Consider the following 22,988-nt stretch of genomic DNA (forward strand, 5'->3'; position numbering starts at 1 on the left):
GGATTAATTATGCATTTGTTTATGATGAGTGCTATTGGCCAGGGAAAAACTCAGGACAATTCCAAGATCCCTTGACTGCCAGGGGGCCCAAAAAATAGGAAATTACTAATAAAATTAGTAATTAATTAATAGGGGGGGAGGCAATGTGATTTTTTTTTCATGAATTTCTGATTAATTCAATTATTTTTTGGGTTATCAGCTTGGCCTTCTGACTGTCACACACATGGGTGAGTGTTGGCCACATGGCTGCATTAGCTGCCGTTTTGACTGATGATGACACTGTGAGCCTCGAAAACTTACCATACTCCGTCAAGTGTTTTTTCTTCAAATGGCGTATTCAAGCGTTTTAACGTACTACCCCGGCAAGATCATGGCATGTGTTTTCAGGTAAGTTTCACATGATAGACATGATTGTTTTTGTTTTGGCGTGCTTGCGCAGTGTGATGAAAAGTGGGAGGACGATGCTGGCCAAGACATTAGTTAGGGCAAGACACGGCACACATTGATCACTATGGCCTGCAATAGTGCTAGTCACAGGTGATCGGCGTTGAAAGACATTTATGCATATGCAGATCCCATGATTTTACACAAAAATCGGCCGATACTAATTGGTGACCGATCGATTGTATTGAGTATCACTAATTAAAAATAAATGATTCATTATTAAGAACTAGTACATGAATGAAAGCCTTGACGATTCAAACATAGCTCAGTTTATGATCGATCAGTATTTATGTAAATGTATCGATATTGTAATTTGAGAATCGAAAAGGGCTATGGTGCAATTGCCAAGCTGCTTGGTGAGAAAAGATCAACTGTTGGAGCAATTATTTGAAAATGGAAGAAGCTAAACATGACTGTCAGTCTCCCTCGGACTGGGGCTCCAAACAAGATCTCACCTTGTGGCGTATCACTGATCCTAAGAAAGGTGAGGAATCAGCCCAGAACTACACGGGAGGAACTGGTCCTGAAGAGAGCTGGCACCACTGTTTCCAAGGTTACTGTGGGTAATACACTAATACGTAATACGTCCAGGCCCGTCTTAAGTTGGTCCATGACCATTTGGGTGATCCAGAGGACTCATGGGTGAAAGTTATGTTCACAAATGAGACCAAAGTAGAACTTTTTGGTCTTAATTCCACTTGCCGAGGAGGAAGAATAAGGAATACCATCCCAAAAACATCCCTACTGTGACGCATGGGGGTGGAAGCATCATCCTTTGGGGGTGTTTTTCTGCACATGGGACAGGAGGAGACATTAAGGAGAGGATGACCGGGGCCATGTGTTGCGAGATTTTGGGGAACAACCACCTCCTCTCAGTTAGAGGATTGAAGATGGGTCGTGGCTGGGTCTTCCAACATGACAATGACCCGAAGCACACAGCCAGGATAACCAAGTAGTGGCTCCGTAAGAAGCATATCAAGGTTCTGGAGTGGCCTAGCCAGTCTCCAGACCTAAACCCAATAGAAAATCTTTGGCGGGAGCTCAAACTCCGTGTTTCTCAGCGAAAGCCCAGAAACCTGTCTGATCTAGAGAAGATCTGTGTGGAGTGAAGCGTGTGTTTCTATCTGAGGATATGGGAGTCTAAATAACTAAACCAAAAAATATGAACCGGTGAGATTTATTCCTGACAAAAAGTATCTAGTACAGACGTCTGGGCCTTATTTCAGTCCCTGTATGCCTACGAGTTAGCGGGTCTTAAAGCAGTGTAGCTGTAAAGAAGCACCCTTCTTCCCCTGCCCGGCATTTTTATACATTTTGAGATTGTGTAGGATGCAGGAAGTCTGGCGATCGTGGACCAATCAGCTCGTGCAGGGGGTTGGTGTCGTGGACCAATCAGCTCCTGCAGGGGGTTGGTGATGAGATCCTTTGAAGTCAGCCAGATGCTCGATAAAGCTTGTCCGTTGGAGTGAAACTGTCATCTGTGTGCACTCAACCGGTGGGGGGTTTTGCCTGGGACACCCTGTAATCAACGTTGCCCTTCCTCTGAACTCCTGTAGGGTCATGAGAACAACAAAGCATGTAACATATACAGTAACTGCTGACCTAGCACGTCTGCTCTGGCCAAAGGCTAAACCCAAGTCAGGATGTGTGTGCGTGAATATCTTAACTATGGTGCTGAAGTAACTACTAAGTGATGTGAATATGTTAATATAAACTATAATGCATACCAATGCAAATCAACTAAGTAATATAGATATGTTAATTATGATGCATAATAATATAAGTCAACTAAATAATGTAAATATATGTCAATTAGGCAGAATAAAAATAATCAACTTCTTCAGGAGGAATGGGCCAAAATCCCTGCTGCAGTGTGTGGAAACCTGGTGAAAAACTACAGGAAACGTTTGACCTCAGTAATTGCAAACAAACGCTACGACCAAATATTAACATTGATTTTCACAAGTGTTCAAATACTTATTTGCAGCAGTAACATGCAAATAAATTATTAAAAAAAATTATATATTGTGATTTCCGGACTTTTTTTTTTTTTTTTGGAATATGTCTCTCACCATGGACATGCACCTAAGATTAAAATTTCAGACCCCTCTATGATTTCAAAGTGGGAGAACATGCAAAATCGCAGGGTGTTCAAGTACTTATTTTCCTCACTGTATCTTCATATAAATTAATCCAATAAAAACTACTCCAAGTTTGGAAACAATATCCTTTTGATAAAGTCTTTATCACTCAAGAGTGCTCGTGTATTATCATTAAATAAACCAACGTTGGCCTTTAGGAGCAGAATTCTATCAGGCCAATCTATCAGGCTACATGGAGGCAAAAAGGCCTTGTTACATTTAAGGTGGCCTTAATTAGTCTTGTCCACTGCACATACAGGTGCTGCTCAATCAATTAGAGTATAACCAAAAAGTTGATATATTTCAGTAATTTCATTCAAAAAGTGAAACTTGTACTGTATATTACAGTCAAACTTGTCTATAGCGGCCACTAGAGGGAGTCTGCAAAAGTGGCCGCTATAGACAGGTGGCCTCTATAGACAGGTTGGCGTCCAGTTTGAATGTTGACCAGTAGAGGGAAAAAATAATAATACTAATAATGTTGACCAGTAGATGGCACTGCGGACTGCTGATAAAAGTTGTACAGCACTACTAGGCTTGTTATTATCATGGTTCATGGTTTTAATCCTGAACATTCATGAGTCAAACAGTAGCACATCACATAATACAATTCACAATTTTGCATGTCCAAAAATGAGTAGGAAGAAGCAAAGCTTATTTAATCCTACCCCTCATCAGTTTCACATCAGTTGCAATACATTTATTCACCTCTTGTTCTTCCAAGTGTACTTTGTAGGTCTACATGACAATGTAGTGCAATCATAGCCAAGGTTTTTACTTACTAAAAGGAAGCTAGAGGCTTAATAATAACTGATAAAATACTTCAGTTAAGTACAACCGAACTCAGTTTTGCTCCCGCTGCTGCATGCATGCTAGCATATGTTTTTTTTTTATTGTAGCGTCGCTGGGAGCACGTCCTGTTCCCAGCCTACTTTGCAGTAATGTTTTGGTGCAAATGCTCTTAAAGTTACATGTTTGACCAGGAAATAGCAAGCTCAAAAGAAGACGGCTTTTTTATGTGGAACAACTGACAGTTTGTGTGGATCTTGTGAATGATTGTGACTGAGCTAGGACTCAGTAATTAAAGTCTACACACGACGGCTTCATTGATTTGAAAAACAAAACTTTTTCATGCATGAAGCTTCTACTTGAGTTGGTAATTTGGCTGCTATATGCAGTCAGATATTGACCAAGGGAGACAAAATGGGTGGCTGCTGGCTGCGTTGGACAGGTGACTGCTATACACAGGGCCTATAACATGTAAATTTGCTGCGGGGGATTTTTCAGTGGCTGCTATAGGCAGGTGGCCCTTCTATAAAGGTGGCCGCTAAGACAGGTTTGACTGTATATACATTCATGACACACAGACCAATATATTTCAAACTTTTATTTATTTTAATTTTGATGATTTTAACTGAAAATTTATGAAAATCCCAAATTCAGTATCTCAGAAAATTAGAATATACTTATGACCATTTAGGAAAAAAAAAAGGATTTTAGAAATGTTGGTCAACTGTAAAGTATGAACAAGTACAGCACTCCATACTTGGTCGGGGCTCCTTTTGCCTGAATTACTGCATATGGCATGGCGTGGAATCTGTGGCACTCCTCAGGTGTTATGAGAGTCCAGGTTGCTGTGATAGTGGTCTTCAGCTCTTCTGCATTGTTGGCTCTGGCGTATCGCATTTTCCTCTTGATATTACCTCATAGATTTTCTACAGAGTTCAGGTTGGGCGAGTTTTCTGCCTGATTAAGGACAGGGATGCCATGGTCCTTAAAGCAGGTACTGGTAGTTTGGTACTGTGTGCAGGTGCAAAGTCCTGTTGGAAAATTAAATCTGAATCTCCATAAAGTTGTTCAACAGCAGGAAGCATTAAGTGCTCAAAAACTTCCTAGTAGACTGCTGTATTGACCTTGGACTTCAGAAAACACCAGCAGATGACATGACACCCCAAACCATCACATCACTTTGGAAACCAAGTTCCTAGAGTCTGGAGGAAAAAAGGAGAGGCACAGAATCCACGTTGCTTGAGGTCCAGTGTAAACAATTTTTTTTCTATCTTAATAATAAAACATTTCATTTAAAAACTACATTTTATGTTCAATTGCGTTGTCATTGACTAATATTTAAATTTGTTAGATCTGATGAGCTGAAACATTCTAGTGTGAAAAAGTGTTTGCACCACTGTTAAAACATAATTGAGATTAATTTAGCTCTATCAGTTTGGAAAAGGTTATAAAACCATTCCTAGAGCTTTGGGACTCCAGCGAACCACAGTGAGAGTAATTATCCACATATGGTGAAAATATGGAACAGTGGTGACCCTTCCCAGGAGTAGCCGGCCAACCAAAATGACCCCAAGAGCGCAGCGATGACTCATCCAAGAGGCCACAAAAGACCCCACAACAACATCCAAAGAACTAATGGGCCTCACTTGCCTCAGTTAAGGTCAGTGTTCATGACTCCACCATAAGAAAGACACTGGGCAAAAAACGCCTTGTTCCAAGACCAAAACCACTGCTGAACAAAAAGAACATTCAGGCTTGTCTCAGTTTTGGCAGAAAACATCTTGATGATCCCCAAGACCTCTGTGAGACAAAAGTTGAAGGTTTTTTTTTTTCAGTAAAATATGGTGTTAGTAGTGTGATGGTCTGGGGCTGTTTTGCTGCTTCAGGACCTGGAAGACTTTCTGTGATAAATGGAACCATGAATTCTGCTGTCTACCAAAAAATCCTGAAGGAGAATGTCTGGCCACCTGTTGGTGACCTCAAGCTGAAACCAACTTGGGTTCTGCAGCAGGACAATGATCCAAAACACACCAGCAAGGCCACCAAAAACAAAATAAAGACTTTGGAGTGGCCTAGTCAAAGTCCTGACCTGAATCCTATTGAGATGTTGTGACATGACCTTAAAAAGGCGCTTCATGATGGAAAACCCTCCAATGTGGCTGAATTACAACAATTCTGCAAAGATGAGTGGGCCAAAATTCCTCCACAGCGCTGTAAGAGACTCATTGCAAGTTATCACAAACGCTTGACTGCAGTCGTTGCTGCTACAGGGGTAAGTGTGGCCCAACCAGTTAAGTTTAAGGGGCAATAATTTTTCCACACAAGTCCATGTAGGTTTGGATTGTTTTGTCCCTTAATAATAAAAAGTTTCATGTAAAAACTGCATTTTATGTTCAGTTGTGTTGTCATTGACTAATATTTACATTTGTCACATTTAAGTGTGACAAAAATGAAAAAAAAAAATCAGGAAGGAGACAAACACTTTTTCACACCACTCTATTATCATAACAGTGGTTTGTTTGGTGTCGAAAGATTTTGACAGTTATATCTTTGCACATTAATTTGTGGGACAATAAACATTTCAAAACGCGCCTGCATTGTTTTCTGACAAAGTTTGTCCGTCCAGTTGGGCCGCGTGGTGGCCTAGTAGTTAGCATGTTGGCCACACAATCAGGAGATCAGGAAGATCTGAATTTTTGTTGGGCATCTCTGTGTGGACTTTGCATGTTCTCCCCGTGCGTGGGTTTTCTCCCAAACTATCCATAGGTATGAATGTGAGTGTGAATGGTCGTTTGTCTGTCTGCCCTGCGATGGCTTGGCGACCAGTCCAGGGTGTTCTCTGCCTCTTGCCCAAAGTTGCTGCAGTTTGGATAGGCTCCAGCATACTAGTGAGGATAAGCGGCATAGAAGATGGTTTCATGGTTTAATTCATCCTGAACATGCATATGAGTCAAACTGGAGCACATCACATAGTACAATTCACAATTTTGCATGTCCAATAAGGGTAGGAAGAAGAAAGGCTTATTTAATCCTACCCCTCATCAGTTTCACATCAGTTGCAATACATTTATTCACCTCTTGTTTTCCAGGTGTACTTTGTAAGGCTGCATGACAATGTAGTGCAATCATAGTCAAGGTTTATACTTACTGAAAGGAAGCTACAAACTTCTACAAACTAATGATAACTGATAAAATGGTTGACAGAATGGTTGGTTGATGAGTACAGACCATGTACTCACCACAATGAAGAGTTAGTAGTTAGTGTAGTAGTGGTTAGATATATAGTATTGTATGTACACAGTAGTTCAGGTCTCTTCTTCTTTGTATTTTGTGAACATCAACTGCTTGTACTTTTTCTTAAAATCGCTCATTTTAGTACATTGTTTGGGTTCCTTACTCAATCCATTCCACAACTTGATTCCACATACATAAACGCTGAAAGTTTTCAGTGTTGTCCGTGCATATGTGTTTTAGGTTCAATTTTTTAAATCAAATTTCTCTTCTCTTGTTGATAAGAATTGTTTTACATTTTTGGGTAGAAGGTTATTGTTTGCTTCATGCATAATTTTAGCCGATTGAAAATTTACTAGATCCACAAATTTTAATAATTGTGATTTTGCAAATAAAAAGTTTGTGTGTTCTCTGTAAGCAGCATTATGAATTATCCTAAGTGACCTTTTTTGTAGCACAGTTAGGGACTGAAGTGCACTTTTGTAATTATTACCCCATTATTCCACAAAATAAGTTAGAAATGGTAATACCAGTGAACAGTAGAGCATATGGACATATGGAGTGCTTTTAATAAAAATTTGAGAACAACTTTTGCTTTATTCAGTATTGAGGTGTTTCTTGCCACTTTATGTTGTAAATCTTTAATGTGAGATTTCCAGTTCATCTTCTCATCTATTATTACCCCGAGAAATTTATTTTCGTTCACCCTGTCAATGTCTACACCATCAATTTGTATTTGCTGATACACTTCCTTTTTGCACTTACCAAATAGCATTACTTTAGTTTTACTTTGGTTCAGGGATAGTCTGTTTTTATCAAACCATCTTTTTAGTATAGTTAGTTCAGCTGTGATTGTTTTTTTGGGTTTTTTTTTTACTAGCTCTTGTGTACTGTCTCCAGAACATAATGCGGTTGTATCGTCAGCAAATAATACTAGCTTTAGGTCTTTCGGGACTTTACAGATGTCGTTTACATATAGAATGAATAGTTTCGGCCCTAGGATTGACCCCTGGGGTACGCTGCATGACATATTTAACCTCGCGGATGTATATTCTCCTAGCTTCACCTATTGCTTCCTGTCTGCTAAGTAGCTTTTAACCCAATTCAAGACTAACTCTCTGATTCCGTACCTTTCTAGTTGTGTGATTAGGATAACATGATTAATTGTGTCGAAGGCTTTTGTTAAATCCATACATACTGCAGCTGCCCACTTTCTGTGATCTATAGCATTGGTAATTTCATCTGTAATTTCAATTAGTGCCATGGAAGTTGAAATGTTAGTTCTCTATCCGTATTGACTATCGACGAGTAACTCATATTTATTTATAAAATTGTCCAACCTGTTGTTAAATAGTTTTTCAATGATTTTGGAAAATTGTGGCAATAAGGACACTGGTCGGTAGTTCATGAATTGATGTTTGTTTCCATTTTCAAAGATTGGAACTACTTTAGCTATTTTCCTTTTGTTTGGGAATTTACCTGTCTGGCATGATAGGTTATTAAGGTACGTTAGCGGTTGTGCAATCTCATTTCTAACCCTTTTTATCCTTTCCATTGTTATTCCGTTGCAATTGGTTGATGTTTTCGCTTTAAATTTATTAAATTTATTATTCCTGTCTGTAATTACATTCCTTTCCTATACTGGTGGGTAATTTAGGATCTTTATTTCCAGTTCCAGTCCAATATTTACAAAGTAGTTGGTGAACTTTTCAACTACCTCATTCATATTGTCATATTTATTATTTCCATCTTTGACATAAAGAGGGTAGTCTGCTTTCTTAACACCATTTTGTATAATATTGTTTAGAATGCCCCATGTTGCTTTAGTGTTGTTTTTGTTCTTGTTTAATAATTGACTATAATATTCTTTCCTACACACTCTCAAAATGTTTAACTTATTTTTGTATATTTTATATATTTTTTTGCTTCTTTAGATTTTTGAATTATAAATCTCCTTTAAAGTGTATTTTTACAGGCATTTTGTAGTCCTTTTGTCATCCACGGCTGATTTCTCCTCTTTTGCTTATTAGATACTTATCTCAGTGGACAATGTCTGTCGTAGCACTTCATATAATTATAAAGAGTTTGTATATGCCTCGTTCACATCATTCTCACTATATACGCACTCCCATTTTTGTTTTTCCAAATCTTTCCCAAAGGTGCTAATACTTTCCTCTGTATGTGATCTTTTGAATGTCCTGATATCATCCCTATTTCTCTTTTTATAGTTTGTCAATCATAAAAAACGGAAGATGGTCTGTAATTTCATTAATTAGCAGTCCACTCGTGTTGTTATCGAAATCATTGGTGAATATATTATCAATTAATGTTGCACAGTGATCTGTAATTCTTAAACTAAGACTTAAACTGTGCATTGTATCTATAAAGTTATCTATTCTGTTTTGCTTATTTGAATTCAGAAGGTCAATATTGAAATCTCCACAAGCAAAGATTATTTTTTCCACTTTTTATTATTTCAGTTTTTATTAAAAAAAGATTGATGGATATTTGTCCAGTCATATTTTTTTATTGTACTTTTCTTAAAATGAATGTTAAAATCTTGTCTCGCTCCTGTGGACCCAATCTCGTGCAACGTATCGTCTCGTTAGTTGGTTGTCACCCCTACTTCTTAACGTATTTACAAAATATCAAAGTGGCAAAGTTGCATCCTTTCATTCTTCACTGTTTGGCCCACGCTGGAGACTCATTTGGACACCCCGCCTTACTGACATTATATACATGGGATCCAGTACAGATTATAAGACCATAATGCAAAGTTTTGACTAGCATCATTAGAAAATAAATGAGTTAACGTGTTTGTTATTGTTGCTGTAGTGTACATGCAGTGGATTTAGACTGCTCTCTGTCATGCTAATATTTAGCCCATGTAGCTTAACAATGGACACCAAAATATTATACACACTTTATGATGATGCATTTTTGCACCTCTTATACCAAGAGTTCCAATGTTTATAGTTTGTACTTTTGTTTTGTTTATTTACTTTTGTATATATAAAAAAATTAAAATACAGGTGGTCCTAGGGATACAAACAGGAGACTATGATGGAAGTGGGAACTTCTCCCCAAATTATAGCTAAATGACCTCACACTGTACATAACATACGAAGGACATAAGAAATGCATTCAAAAAGATCAAATACAAGAATCACATGAAAGAGTGCCTGTGGTTATCTTGCAAGCCTTCTGCCTTCTTCAAATATTAACCCAGGCTAGTCTGGAGGGATAACCTCTTGTCCCACATCTCCTTGTAACAGCGCACAGAATCTATGACCCCTCTAGCGTTCACTACCATTCAATTATCGTTATCCTTAATGATGTTTGTGAACAATATTGATGGCCGCGTCTCCTCTCTTTTTATGATGTTAATTTTCACTTCCATGATTCTTCCGCCTGGACACTAACTATTTTACAGACGAGTCTCGTGATTATGGACCAAAGTTATGTTTTAAATGAATTTATGGGAACCTGTAGGTAACTGGCAAATGGTTCTATTCCTTTAGGAGATTGTGATGTATAAAAATGATCATGTATAGGCAGAGCGCACTGTTTGAGAACATATGTGCAAAACCAGCTCATTAAAATTCCTTGTGCTGGCCTGGTCCTGTTGCAGGTGAGACGGGTTCCAGGCTCCAGCGGTCACTTGCACAAAACTGAGGACGGAGACTGGGAGTGGAGCGACGACGAGCTGGACGAGGGCAGTGAGGAAGGCAAGGCGGCGGTGAACCAGGGCAGGGTAAATCTCACTCCATCCAAAACGTACAGAAGGTTGAACTAGCATGCAGTAAAATATGATGACATCACGCTAAATCAAACACCACTTAGCAAATGGGAAGCAAAAACTCTGACCTTGCAGATTTCTGCCAAGGCTTTAATATTTGGCACTTGCAAAATCAGTGAGTGTAGGGCTACAATCTAGGAAGTTAATACAATGAAAAGGAGCTCAAGTTTCATCCTCATCCACTATCCAGGCAGCAACCCGCGAGCCCCAGCAAGGAGCCCAGTCCCCAGAACCCGGCCAGAGGTACATTAGTACACCAACTCGCCCACCTGCGCTAGCAAAAAGGTCAAGCGAGAGAGGAAGGGAGTGACTTAGAGTGCTGCAGCAATGTGCTTGCGGACACAACAGTAATTATTGCATGCTAATAGGGCTCAAAGTCTGCCTTTGCTACCTCAAAGTCAAGGCCCAAATATAACTCCAAGATGTACACCTCCAAAAAAATGTTTGAGCCGCGATGACGCTGCTCGTTAAGGGCTGACTGCTGTAGCGCATTGACCAGCCCCTCCTCAATCTGCATCACTCATCCACTACACTGAGCCAACAAGCCAAATTGTTGTGGTTTGTTCATGAAGCCGATACCACAACCCCAACCTGGACCAAGAGCCACAAAATTAGGAATCTAGCGGTGCCCAAAGTGCAGCTCAATGAGAAATAGCTGAAATGTTGAAACCAACAACCAATAATAACACAAAGAATCTATTGTGTGTGTGTATACCAGTGTGTGTGTATATATATATATATATACACTTGTGATCAAAATCTTAAGACCAGTTCAAAAATTGCTAGAATTTGCATTTTGCACATTTGGATCTTAATGAGATTTTAAGTAGAGCTACAGTATGCAAAAACAAGAAGGGGGAGTGAGGAAAAAAAAAATTGGAGCTTGTAATTTAAACAAAAAAAAATGAAATAGGTTGTTCATCACCTGATCAAAAGTTTAAGACCACAGGCTATAAAAGTCAAAATGTTCATTTTCTGTCAGGCATTCACACTGTCATGCCCTCCTGATCGCTAAAGCTAAGAAGCTTTCTCTTTTTGAACGTGGTCGGATTATGGAGCTGCATAAGCAAGGCCTCTTGCAGTGTGCCATTGCTGCTGAGGTTGGGCGCAATAAGACAGATATACTGTGTGTGTGTAATATACAGTCAAACCTGTCTTAGCGGCCACCTGCCGATAGCAGCCACTGAAAAATCCCCCACAGAAAATGTGCATGTTATAGACCCTGTTTATAGCGGTCACCTGTCTAACACGGCCAGCGGCAACCCATTTTGTATCCCTTGGTCAATATCTGACCGCATATAGCGGCCAAAATACCGACTCAAGCACAAGCTTCATGCACGAAAAAGTTTAGCTTTTTAAGCAATGAAGCCGTCGTGTGTGTGTAGACTTTAATTACTGAGTCGTAGCTCAGTCACAATCATTCACAAGATCCACACTAACTGTCAGTTGTTTGACATAAAAAAAGCCATCTTCTTTGGAGCTTGTTGCAGACAGTGACACCATTTATTTCCTGGTGTGAGACAATGTGCATTGGTCAATACTGTAATGCCCCTTGTTGTGGGGAAGGAGAGACTCACGTCGCCGATGCACTTTAATCGCTTTATTAACAGCAGTTTATTAACCTAGTAGTTATTTACAACTTTTATCCGCACTCCCACAGTGCCCTCTACTGGTCAACATGTAGCAGTATAATTATATGTATCTGCAAAGACAACAAGCTTCTAATCACAGACATGTTAATACATTGTATGTGCTCGCACAAATTCAAAATGGCCACCAACCTGTCTATAGCGGCCACCTGCCTATAGCGGCCACTTTTGCCGTTTCCCTTTAGCGGCCGCTATAGACAGGTTTGACTGTGTGTGTGTATATATATATATATATATATATATATATATATATATATATATATATATATAATTTTTTTGTTTTTTCTGCATATATATATATATATATATGCACAGTAGATGCCCCTACAACGTAAATAATCTGTTCCGAGAACCTTTATGTTATAGGGATTTTATGTTATATGAAGCGTAAAATACATGTAAATAGCCTAATCCGTTCCAAGATCTTCCCAAACTCACCCCTTTGGCACTTCAAAATATTCAAAGTCCACCAAATATGGTGGGAAAATATAAGAAAACATTAAAATAAACATAGTAGAGTAACATTCCAATATAAAATAAGGTAATAAATAAGATTACTGAAAATGAATACAACTGAAAAACAAAAACAATCCTACCATTCACGAGATGTCTTGATCAGGAGCGCAAGTGGCGGCAGAAAGGAGGAAGAGGACTAGCCTGAGTCGAAACGCGACTCAAAGAGTGTAAGAGTCAGCTGGTCTCACAGACAAACGCATACGCACTACACGATAATGCTGTGTGCAAAATTTTAATTTGTAACTTAACTTAATTGTTTAAGTTAGTTTCAGGGGGACTAGGAAGAGGAAGGAGGTTGAAGGGAGAAGCCTGTCTCACACACAAACTCACTTACGTGCTGTATAACTCAGCTAATGAGATGAGAGCGTAGGCGGTGCCCCGATAATCAGCCAATGAGAGCGTGATGCGTCAGAAGGCGTCACCAAGTGTTAGTCTGAACTTGCACCGACTTGAGGCATTAATAAAGTTGATTGAAAAAAAAAAAAGACTTGCACTGACTTGACGCTTTATGTTATATGGAATTTCTTCTGTAATACAAACTAAAAACTTTACATAAATTCTTTATGTTCAGTGAAATTTATGTAAAAGGACGTCTATGTTATGCGAGGTAACACTCTATATATATATATATATATATATATATAATCTATTGCTTGTTTGCGGGGCGGCTCCTACAGGTTCACGGCCAGGCATCTTGGTTTCAAAAAGGTTGGTGACCACTGCTGTACATGAACTGAAATTGTATTACATTAATTCAACATCAATTCTAATACCCCAAAATACGATTCAAAACAAAGAAGGAGAAGACTACAAATGAAAATAAGGAAGTTTCATTAGTAAGACTGTCAACATAAGGACATGCCTCTTTGTGATTTACTCTTACGTGTTGCCACAAATTTGTAGTGTTCTTTGCTTTGCTGGTGATGGAGCCCTGGCTAACTTGTACATGTTGCATCTAACGTAGCACCTCCACACCTTACTCACTGCCTGTCAAATGAAAATATATACATCTAGTGACTTTTGCTCATTAACATAGAATGTGTAACTAAAGTTGAGCATTTTAAGATAAAACAAGAGACTGCATTTGGCTCAAAGTGATTTATAGGATAATGTGAGGTGTTTTTTTTCAACTCATAAATGTTGTGTTTATGAAAGGTGTATTCACAAAAACATTTTACAAATAACAATTAGTCATATTTATTAGCTGTTAAAATGTTCTATCTGCAGCCACTGAGTATTCGCAAACAGCTCAAACACAAATGCTAAAGCAAACATTTAAAAAAAAGTTGACAATAAACAAATAAAATTACACTTATTAAAATTACAAATAAATACATGACTTGGAACATTTTCTAAATAATTTGCGTGAAGACATTAACTTGTGAATGTATGAGCCCCTGTAAATTCTTCATGGAAGTGTGAAGTGGGATGCTGTGTATATCTGCATATATCTTTATTTCACTTCAAAATGCTGTGTATAAGTCTTATTTTGAATAATGGTGGACATGTGGATTAACTGTTGCATCTATCTTTGTTTATCTCACAGAGATGCAACTTGCACTACGTTAAAACGTTCTAATAACTTTTCTAAAGTGTGTGTGAAAAAAAACTAGAATGTTCTCCTTGACGGGCGCTGACGGCGGGCCCTAAAGTGTTGTGTTATGTTGTTTTACAAAGTCACAGCTTACAATGATGTAACAAAATACAGTTTCTTTCGCTGTTTATCTGCTGCAGCTGAGTGAGTGAGACAGGAGGAGCGGGCCCCTCGCTAGTCTGTGTGTGAGGGAGGGACCAGGCACTCGGACAGGGTGCAACACAGAGACACACACAGGAACGTAGCAACAGAATCTCCCCGCAGCAAAAAAATGTTAATACACTGATTACATATTCACCGATATTGATTAATCAGTGATACGTCATCATCGGCCTGCCGATAAATTGGTTGGGCTCTCCTCTCTACAGATATAAAAACAGTCATGATAGCATATAATGTAACAGTATGCAACAGTATTTTGTCCAATTTTGGTCATTTTAAGCATTCCCGGAGCTTCCTTCCTGGATGCATTGATTTCACATAGCAACATAGAAAGGAACGCTACACCTAGCGTTAACTTTTCCAAACTCAAAAACAAAAACACAGCAGCAGTGGCGGCGGCTCCAATATGTAGCGTTTACTTTTTGGTGGTGGCTTGAGGCATTGTGAGTGAGTGTGTGGTGAAGCTAGCTCGTCAGCTAGTAGCTAGCTGGGGTGGTGTGTTGAGGTGTCACTACACCAGTAACGTAGTTCTTGGGTGTAACAATGTTATAATAATAATAACAATGTTGTTGTCGCTTGGTTAATATGCAGGTCACATTATGTAAATGGAGCGTTTTGGAGGTTTTTTCAGAAGGCTTTATTGGCGTGTCCCATTTTGTGTATTCTTAGCCGCCTCTTTTTGCTGTTTTTAAATGTTAAGAACGCACAGAAAAGACAATGCGTTTTCATGTCTCACATAAGGATTGTCAATGATGGGCAAAATTCCCTAAAAAAAGTGCAGTTTTCTTTTAAATCGGCATGTGCAGTTCAGCCATACTAGCTCATTGGTTTAGCAGTCACATGCAATTTAGTAAATGAACACAGCTGTCATTGTGATTACACACACACTTAGAGGCAGGCCATTCATGCCTCAAATATACGAGTACATCATAAAGCCGTAGAAAACTCAAATTGGCAATGACTGTGGCAGAGAGACTGTCATTACCAATTCTTACGTTACCAAAACCAGATTTTGAAAAAATTTTGGTAACTTATGTTGTGCACATGCTGGCAGGCATTGTGGGATTGTTGCATGATGTAATAAAGTGTTTGCATTTTGTTAGGTTGCCGGCATTTAGATGTTGTATTTCATGTCTGCCATGTTTTTGCTTCTTTCTTCTCTGTAGTCACGGCGGGTCAAGGAGGACACCAAAGATGTGAGTATGTTTTTTCTTTAAATATGCACCTTGGTTTGTATTCTGGTGAAAAGATGACATAATCAGTTTTGTCATGAATTGCCTCCACGACAGTAGATATGCAGCACAAGACAGGCATATGTAACAGGGAAGCTTTCAAGGTGCAGGTGAAGCAGTAATCACAATGTCCTTGCCATGCCAACTAGGCCTGTTATGACAACAAATTTTGCTGATCGATAATTGCGCTATAAATTATCATCGATAATGGATAATATTGACTATTTTAGACCTTTTTTTTTTTTTTTTTTTTTACTAATTATCATGAGAGGTGTAATTCACATGTGAACCACTAGATGGTACTCAAGTATAGTGTACCTGTGTGATTCACAGAAGTTGTCTGTCTTACCCTGTCTCTGTTATGAAAAAAATAACCACTCCAATAAAACCTACACACGCAGTTCTGTAGTGTATTGTTTAACTCTTGTAGGGGGTCATATTTGAGCTGGACAACATAGCTGTAGTGGCCGAGTAAAATGCAATGTTGCTGATTGTTCTTCAACACGTCTTCTTTCAATCAGTTACACAGTCCAGGAATTGCTGTTTGTGACACATACATGTATGTTCTACTAGGCATTTGTATTGTCTGTCAAACATTTTGACATGTCCCAAAATGTTGGCTTTTCAACTGTATTGAAAGGTTGCATTTGTTTTGCAATGTAACAAGCGGCACTCACTGTGAGAGCGCACCATTTTGCGCTGTTTTATATTTACTCCATCGATCATACGCCTCAGTAAGTGTTGACTGGCGGGACGAAGGCTCTGCTGCACATCCACACTGGAGGTGCGGCATTTCGTTTTTGTGCGTTCATTCATATTAGCCTTTGCTTGCTAACTGCTAGCACTCACTACATAGCCCCAGACTCCACGTACTGGGACAAAGAGGCTGAATAGCTAACAGGAGGCTCATTCTCTCCTTTCATTCCATTATAGAACCAATGCGCACAGAGATAGCAGAGTGAAACCTCTTGTCATCTAGCCTGGAAAAGGAAAAGCAATAGACATCCGGAATATGCACATTTCAATTTATGGAGGCCGTCAAAATGATCAACCTCGTTTTTTTCTATTGTTCGATTAATCGATTTATCAATTATCGTGACTGGCCTAATGCCAACGTTCTCACGCCATTTTTCCAAAATAACCACATGCTTGTCAAAGTTGTCCCACCTGCCAGAGGTCTGATCGGGTCTTGTCCCAAACCGCCATTGTTGGCAGGAGCATCACAGCCGTTTCAGTTTTAGAGCAGGGGTCTCAAACTCGCGGCCCACCAAATCGTGTCTTGCGGCCCACGACTGGACATCAAAGAATAGTGTAACTGCAGCCCGCAACATCCGGGCAAGCTCAGTGTTACTTACATACTGTACTTGCAGGGGCAAGTAAACATCAACAATGAACTAACAGTGTTAGTTGTATTGTATCGTGAGGTACCGTGAGATTCCTAGCCCTACTCCCAATACTTGATGCGGCCCAGCCTCACCCAGACTATACCTCCACTGGCCCCCAGTGAAATTGAGTTTGAGACCCCTGTTTTAGAGAGCAAAACAGCAGCAGCAGCATCCTTCGAAACCCATAATGGCACCTTTCTTCGTCAACGTGAAGCGAAAGTAGGCATGTGTTTACTTTCATACACACAACAAGTAATTTCAGTATGTTTAAAAGCAACAATGTAATGTGTGCCATTGCACACATTCAATCATGCTGTACTTATCTCATGTGGAAATAACGGCACATAACTGTGACATCATCTGTTGGCAACAAGCCAAAACCTCTGTCTTTGCCGTCCACATACACATGCTGAAGCGGGAGTTTTAAGTACATAAACCTAAGTTTACTTGTGGATGACTGGCCAAAACGCATAGAAAAATATGCGTTTTTAAGAAAATCCATGTTTGTGTGGACGTGGCCTAACAAGCATATCCCTGCTCCTCCTCTGTTGTGAATCCACTTCCTAGTAATGACTTTATAAGAGGAGTCCTGACTTGATTTCCACCCAGCATGTAACATCACCCAGCATGTTCACACTTATGCCTCTCCTAGGATGAGGAGCATGTCAACAATGTTCCTCTTGATGGATTATCCATCCAACACCCCCAGGTGAGGAGAAGAAGCACTCATTTGTTATGACTCAATGACATTGATTGCACACCTATGGTCTGAGCTGGTATGTGTGCATCTTGAATACATTTACACATGCGTGTGCATGTGTGTGTCTCCTGCAGGGGAGGCATTCAGCTGGAATTAGTCTGTCTGACTCCACCAGCTCTGTGCCTGTCTGTGAAGACTGACCGCTATAATAATTAGGGGTGTCACGAGACACTCAGTTCTCGAGACAAGACGATTGGGTTTATGAGACGACACAAGATTACTTTTAAGAAAAGTGCAATGACAAAATATAAAAAAATATATGACAATATGTTGCAATCTGCTAATTTAATTTCTACTACGTTACACTCTTTTGCGCTCTGTGTTTATGCTAGCAGCCCCACCTCCACCCACCAAGACAAAGAGACTGTATGACTGACACAAGGGCGCACTCCGTTCATGCCGTTATTCTATGGAACAATCGCACAAAGCTGCTGAAACCAGTGCACAGAGTGAACTCTCTTCCTGCCTGTTTGGAGGCGAGAGACAATGAAAACAGACACGCATGCACATGGTAATATACTGAGGCGGACAAAATTATTGAGTTCATTTTAATTTATTGTAAGATTACAACATGACAAGGTTTCTCATTCTGAAAAAAAAATTATTGTAAGTACTAGGCCTGTAACGATAATAAATAAACGTATTAATCACACAATAAATTAAAATTAACTTGATAATTTTGCTCCCCTCAATATAGTGACGTGTATGCGTGTCTGTTTTCCTCGTCTCTTGTCTTCAAACAGGAAGAGGAAGGGAGAGGGTTTACTATGTGCATTGTTTGCACCATGTGCACCATACATGAACCACTGTTTAAAAAAGTCCACTATTTCTACATGTTTTTGTTTTTATGCTTCACTGATCATATTTTTTGGCAAGCGCTGAGATTTCCCACTTTGTTCGACAGTCCTTGAAGTGGTGAGTAGCTATACATTTCAATGGCAATTGAAGACAGAAGGGGCGGGGGTTCTGGAGCTGAATGTAATGTAATCATTACAGCAGTCACTTGTATTGTAATGTTGATACGTAATTGGAGGAGAACCTCGACATCAAGCTAGTAGGAGGGTTTGGTGGAGGAGCAAGCCCTGTGTCAATAATATACAATTTTATGAGCAGACCAGTACTTTTCGCCATTCTCTGTTGGTCCCGGAATGTAATCCCATTCAAAAGCGGAGATCTACTATATAGGTTGGCCGTTTGACCAACAGGTACAGTTGGTCAAATCCAAATTAGTTCCAGCCCTTTTTACCTCCAGGTGTGCTCAAACTACAGTTGAATCTAAATTTAAAAAGTAGATATAAGAAAGTTCGGTTATTGTTACCATATCGTTCTTAAGAAACAGAAAGTTATTGGTATCGGTTTGAAAAAAAGATACCGTATCTTGAGCGTAAAGAGAATGATTTTAAAGTGAATGTGGTCTGTGAGACATGGGCGGAGATGGGATTGAAAAGAGAGTGTGTTGTGGAGGATTGTTATATGAAGTCAAATGCTATTCAAGTTTAAAATGCCTCATAATGCAGATACAATGTACATGCACCTGATAACTGTCTTTGTACAAACTCAATATGACACACCTTTTCCTGCAGGTGGAGCCCTTTGGGGATCGTTCATACTCTCAAGGCGCTGTGAACATGGTGCTGCGGCTACGGTTAGACAAGTTTTTTCTCATGTGTTCATACAATCACCTCATTTTTTGTATACACACACATGCAAACCCACACAAAATAAACAGACAGCAAAAGTACCTTGTGCCATGCTGTGTAGAACACGGGTATCCAAATTTTACTTGAAATGGTGGTTTTATCTAGACGGACCAGTCACCTGAGGAAACGCACTCTGCTTATTTTCTACTCCAACCATTTTTTCTACTTGCACCCTCAGGAGACAAAAAAAGGCTGGCATTGTGTGAAAAGGCTCATTTTACTGCTGTCAGCCTATTCAAATGTTATCTGTTTAATATGGAATCAAAAGATGTTTCATAAAAAGCTATGCACTAAAGCACAAGTCTTTCAGATCAGTTGTTTGCATTTTCTAAAGTGATCAAAACTGAAAGTCAAAATTATAATGATACGAGGAGTGCTATAATCGATCGGCCAGCGATGAGTATCGGCCGTTTTCCAGGGGAAAAGCACGGTATCGGCATATGCCGATATTTGCTTTTTTAAGCCGATCACCTCTGCCCCCATTGCAGCATCTAGCCTATAGCTACCGTCTCCCAAACATGTAGGAGCATGCACGAAATGCCACGAAAAATATCTCGCCGGAGTGGCGTCTTAAAAAGCTTTAGTTTCGTGCGGACTTGGGGGTACTTGGCAGGGTGTGGTGAGTTTTCGCGACTCAATGTGATCATCGGTCCAGCGGCAGCTAATTAGTGATTGGATTCGTCGGACTGGATGGCCAGCCATCGGTGGCGGTGGAGGACACCGGGTTTGCCGACTGCCTGGGTGTCCTGCTGGAGCGCCATTAAGCTGCTCTTGCATCCAAAGACTCCTTAAAGAAGGCTCCTGATCCTCTTAAGTTTCACCAGTGACTTTGAAAAAGTAAGTCGGCTGCTCACATAGCGTATCCGACATTAATGCGCCTTGCCCGGCCACAGCAGGCGGCTTCTCCCGGCCAACACTCTGGTTCTCCCGGTCACGATAGCCGTAGGTGCTGTAGGAAGCCAGTACAATCAAAGGAGAGGGCTTCACGAGCCTCGTACGATGCCCACACACGGTATGTCCCCAGTGAGTGAAACATACGACAGCCTTACATGAAGCACACCTAGCACGCACGAGTCACACTGCACTCACGATCTAAAAGCTACCAACGGAGGGCGAGCAGCAAGCACGTGGGTGTCACTTGCTCCCTAAGTATGACATACTGTACTTGCAACCCCACTGTTACCCTACTTACTGTACATGCTGGCCACGGCCAACAAATTTCCCAAAAATTGCAGAGCTTGTGCGTGTGGTAACAGGTACATCGGGATGTAACTCCTGCTTTAACATCGGCCACGATTAGCATGTTTTTTGGTTACCATTCAAAATGTTTCCTAAAATTTTGCCTTGGCTTGCGTTCCACCGCTTGTTTAGCTTCCAAAATACCATCTGGTTTGTTTACGCCGCCATCTTGGACCACGTGTCCAAGACGAAATCTTGCCATACTTGCACATGATCACGCAATGAATTGTGGGCCACAGGGCCATTTTAGAGCAATAGCATTTGTTTATCAAAGTTGTAGAGGGATACACGGCGTAACAAGCACATGGACCACTGAACTTTACGGCTTGAAGAGAAGACCGTCATCATTTCAGAAGTATGTAAACAACACACGGCCACACTGTATCGCCACGAAATGACGATGCTCCCGTACGACTTATTTACACCTTGTCAAGTAGTGTTTAATTGTACATGCGACATTCATTGTTCCCGCATGGTTATGCATTGTCATCACCACTTTCCACGTCCGTGAAGCAGTTGTGGTGTTATTTGGTCCCGCTGTGTCCTGCCTGTGATGCCACGCAAGAGCAGTCATGACGCTTAGCTTAATTAATTCCATTATTTGCAAGGGACCTACTTGAGAATTCCCCCGACTGGCTCCAAGAGGTGGTGGAAAGGTTAACCCAGACACACAGAGGCACGCTTTGATAGGCACTGCCGGCATTTTTTGTGCATAGGTTGTGGTGCGTTTGCGGTGCTTTTATGGATTTTACATTAGTCAAATTTGACAGCAGCACTATGTTTTATTGGTGAACACATAGCTATATGGTTGTCCTTTTTTTGTGCAAGGGTGTCCATTTCAAATAAACATTTAAAATGATGTTAAATGTTCACTTCTCCTTTCATGTGTCATGTTTGTGGCATTGTTTTCTGAATGTAAAACTGTGCAGGCCTGTACAGACCTCTCTACATAAATTATTTGTGACATTAGTGCAGAAACAGTTAAAACAAAAACAAAAAGGGGGGGATTGCCCTCCAAGCATAATCTCCTCTCCCTTACCCTCCTTGCAAAACTAGGTAAAAGTGATGTTAAATGTTCAATTGTCCATTGATTTGTCATTTGTAATTATTTTTGTATCGTTTTCAGCAAGTAAAACTATAATTATTGTCTATAAAACATGTTTTGTGTTCACATTTTTGGGTGTCTGGATCGGATAAATTGGATTTACATTATTTTCCATTTTCTAAAATTTGCTTTTGTTAGAGTCTGTTTTGGTTTGAGTCGGACCTTCTGGAACATATTATTGACATTAACCAAGGCACCACTGTGCAGTTGAACAAGAAAATGACAGCAAAAATTGAAAAGAAAAACCGCAGTAATTTTCCAAGAAGAATGATTACAAGAATAAAGTCATAATACAAGAAAATGTCATCTTATGGACAAAAAAGTACTAATTAAATGTGAATAAAGTCATAATATTAATAGGAAAATCTTGTAATTTTCAGAAGCAAAAAGTTGAAATATTAAAGAAAATAGATGTTATTTTCTAAACACTTTTTCGCACCAATATACATGGTATGCTATTTACAATACGCTTGTCGTTTAAATATCTTCTTTTATGACTTGTACAGTTGAGGAAAAACATCCTAAAGTTGGTGCCACATGAGAGCAAAGCATGTTTATGAGTTTGTCATATTCAGTGCATTCATCCAGTGTGTTTTCTCTTCTTGAAGGAACTCCAAGAAGGAGCTGAATGACATCCGCTTTGAATTCACTCCAGGGCGAGGTAAGACCTAAGCTGCTTCTTGAATACTCTAATAATGGATGGATCGAAATACTCTAATGGTTTTAATGTTATCTTAATGTATATGTACTAGGCCTGGGCGATAAACTGAAAATTTACTTTATTATCAAAATTTACTGCGATAACCGACGTCATTTTGCCCATGTCGATAAATTTGGTGTTTTAATGAAAAATAAATTAAAAGTATTTTTTGTCTGTTTTGACTGTGTGTGCTGGTATGCTATGTTCATTCCCCTTTAAGACGAGGTACAGCGTGTGCAGCCACGTGATTCCACCCATCCAGCCTGAACAAGAAGGGAAACAGACAATGAGGGAATGGCTGATGGTTCAAATGAAGAAGCGGCTGTACAGTGCCAGCATTTCACTCGCTTATGCACCTAGAAATAGACTGTGCAAGTAGAAAAAATTAAAAGGGAGCACACGTGCGCTTACATTTTTCAACCCTTTCATTCGTATTTTGCTTGCGTATTTTGCTGAAGTCCATGCAAAGCATCAAGTCTCTTACACCTTTTCTTGGCTCACATCGGCAACTTGCGTTGACACACCATGACATCTCAGCCGGA

The 22,988-nt window shown here is 39.8% G+C and overlaps 1 protein-coding gene across 7 annotated transcripts in view; it reads left to right on the forward strand.

Moving 5' to 3' along the window:
- The window catches only part of stk39 (serine threonine kinase 39), an 87,576-nt gene that overhangs the window by 48,791 nt on the left and 15,797 nt on the right, over positions 1-22,988 (forward strand). For 6 of the 7 annotated variants that reach the window (XM_054788423.1, XM_054788418.1, XM_054788420.1 and 3 more), the window contains 5 exons: positions 10,237-10,359; positions 15,492-15,521; positions 17,595-17,651; positions 19,286-19,347; positions 22,355-22,407. In XM_054788423.1, coding sequence (XP_054644398.1) covers positions 10,237-10,359; positions 15,492-15,521; positions 17,595-17,651; positions 19,286-19,347; positions 22,355-22,407 — 325 coding nt within the window. The remainder of the gene's footprint in view (positions 1-10,236; positions 10,360-15,491; positions 15,522-17,594; positions 17,652-19,285; positions 19,348-22,354; positions 22,408-22,988) is intronic. The other variant, XM_054788421.1, reaches the window with a different exon arrangement.

Source organism: Dunckerocampus dactyliophorus, chromosome 9 (assembly GCF_027744805.1).
Source record: "Dunckerocampus dactyliophorus isolate RoL2022-P2 chromosome 9, RoL_Ddac_1.1, whole genome shotgun sequence".
NCBI classification, from domain to species: domain Eukaryota; kingdom Metazoa; phylum Chordata; class Actinopteri; order Syngnathiformes; family Syngnathidae; genus Dunckerocampus; species Dunckerocampus dactyliophorus.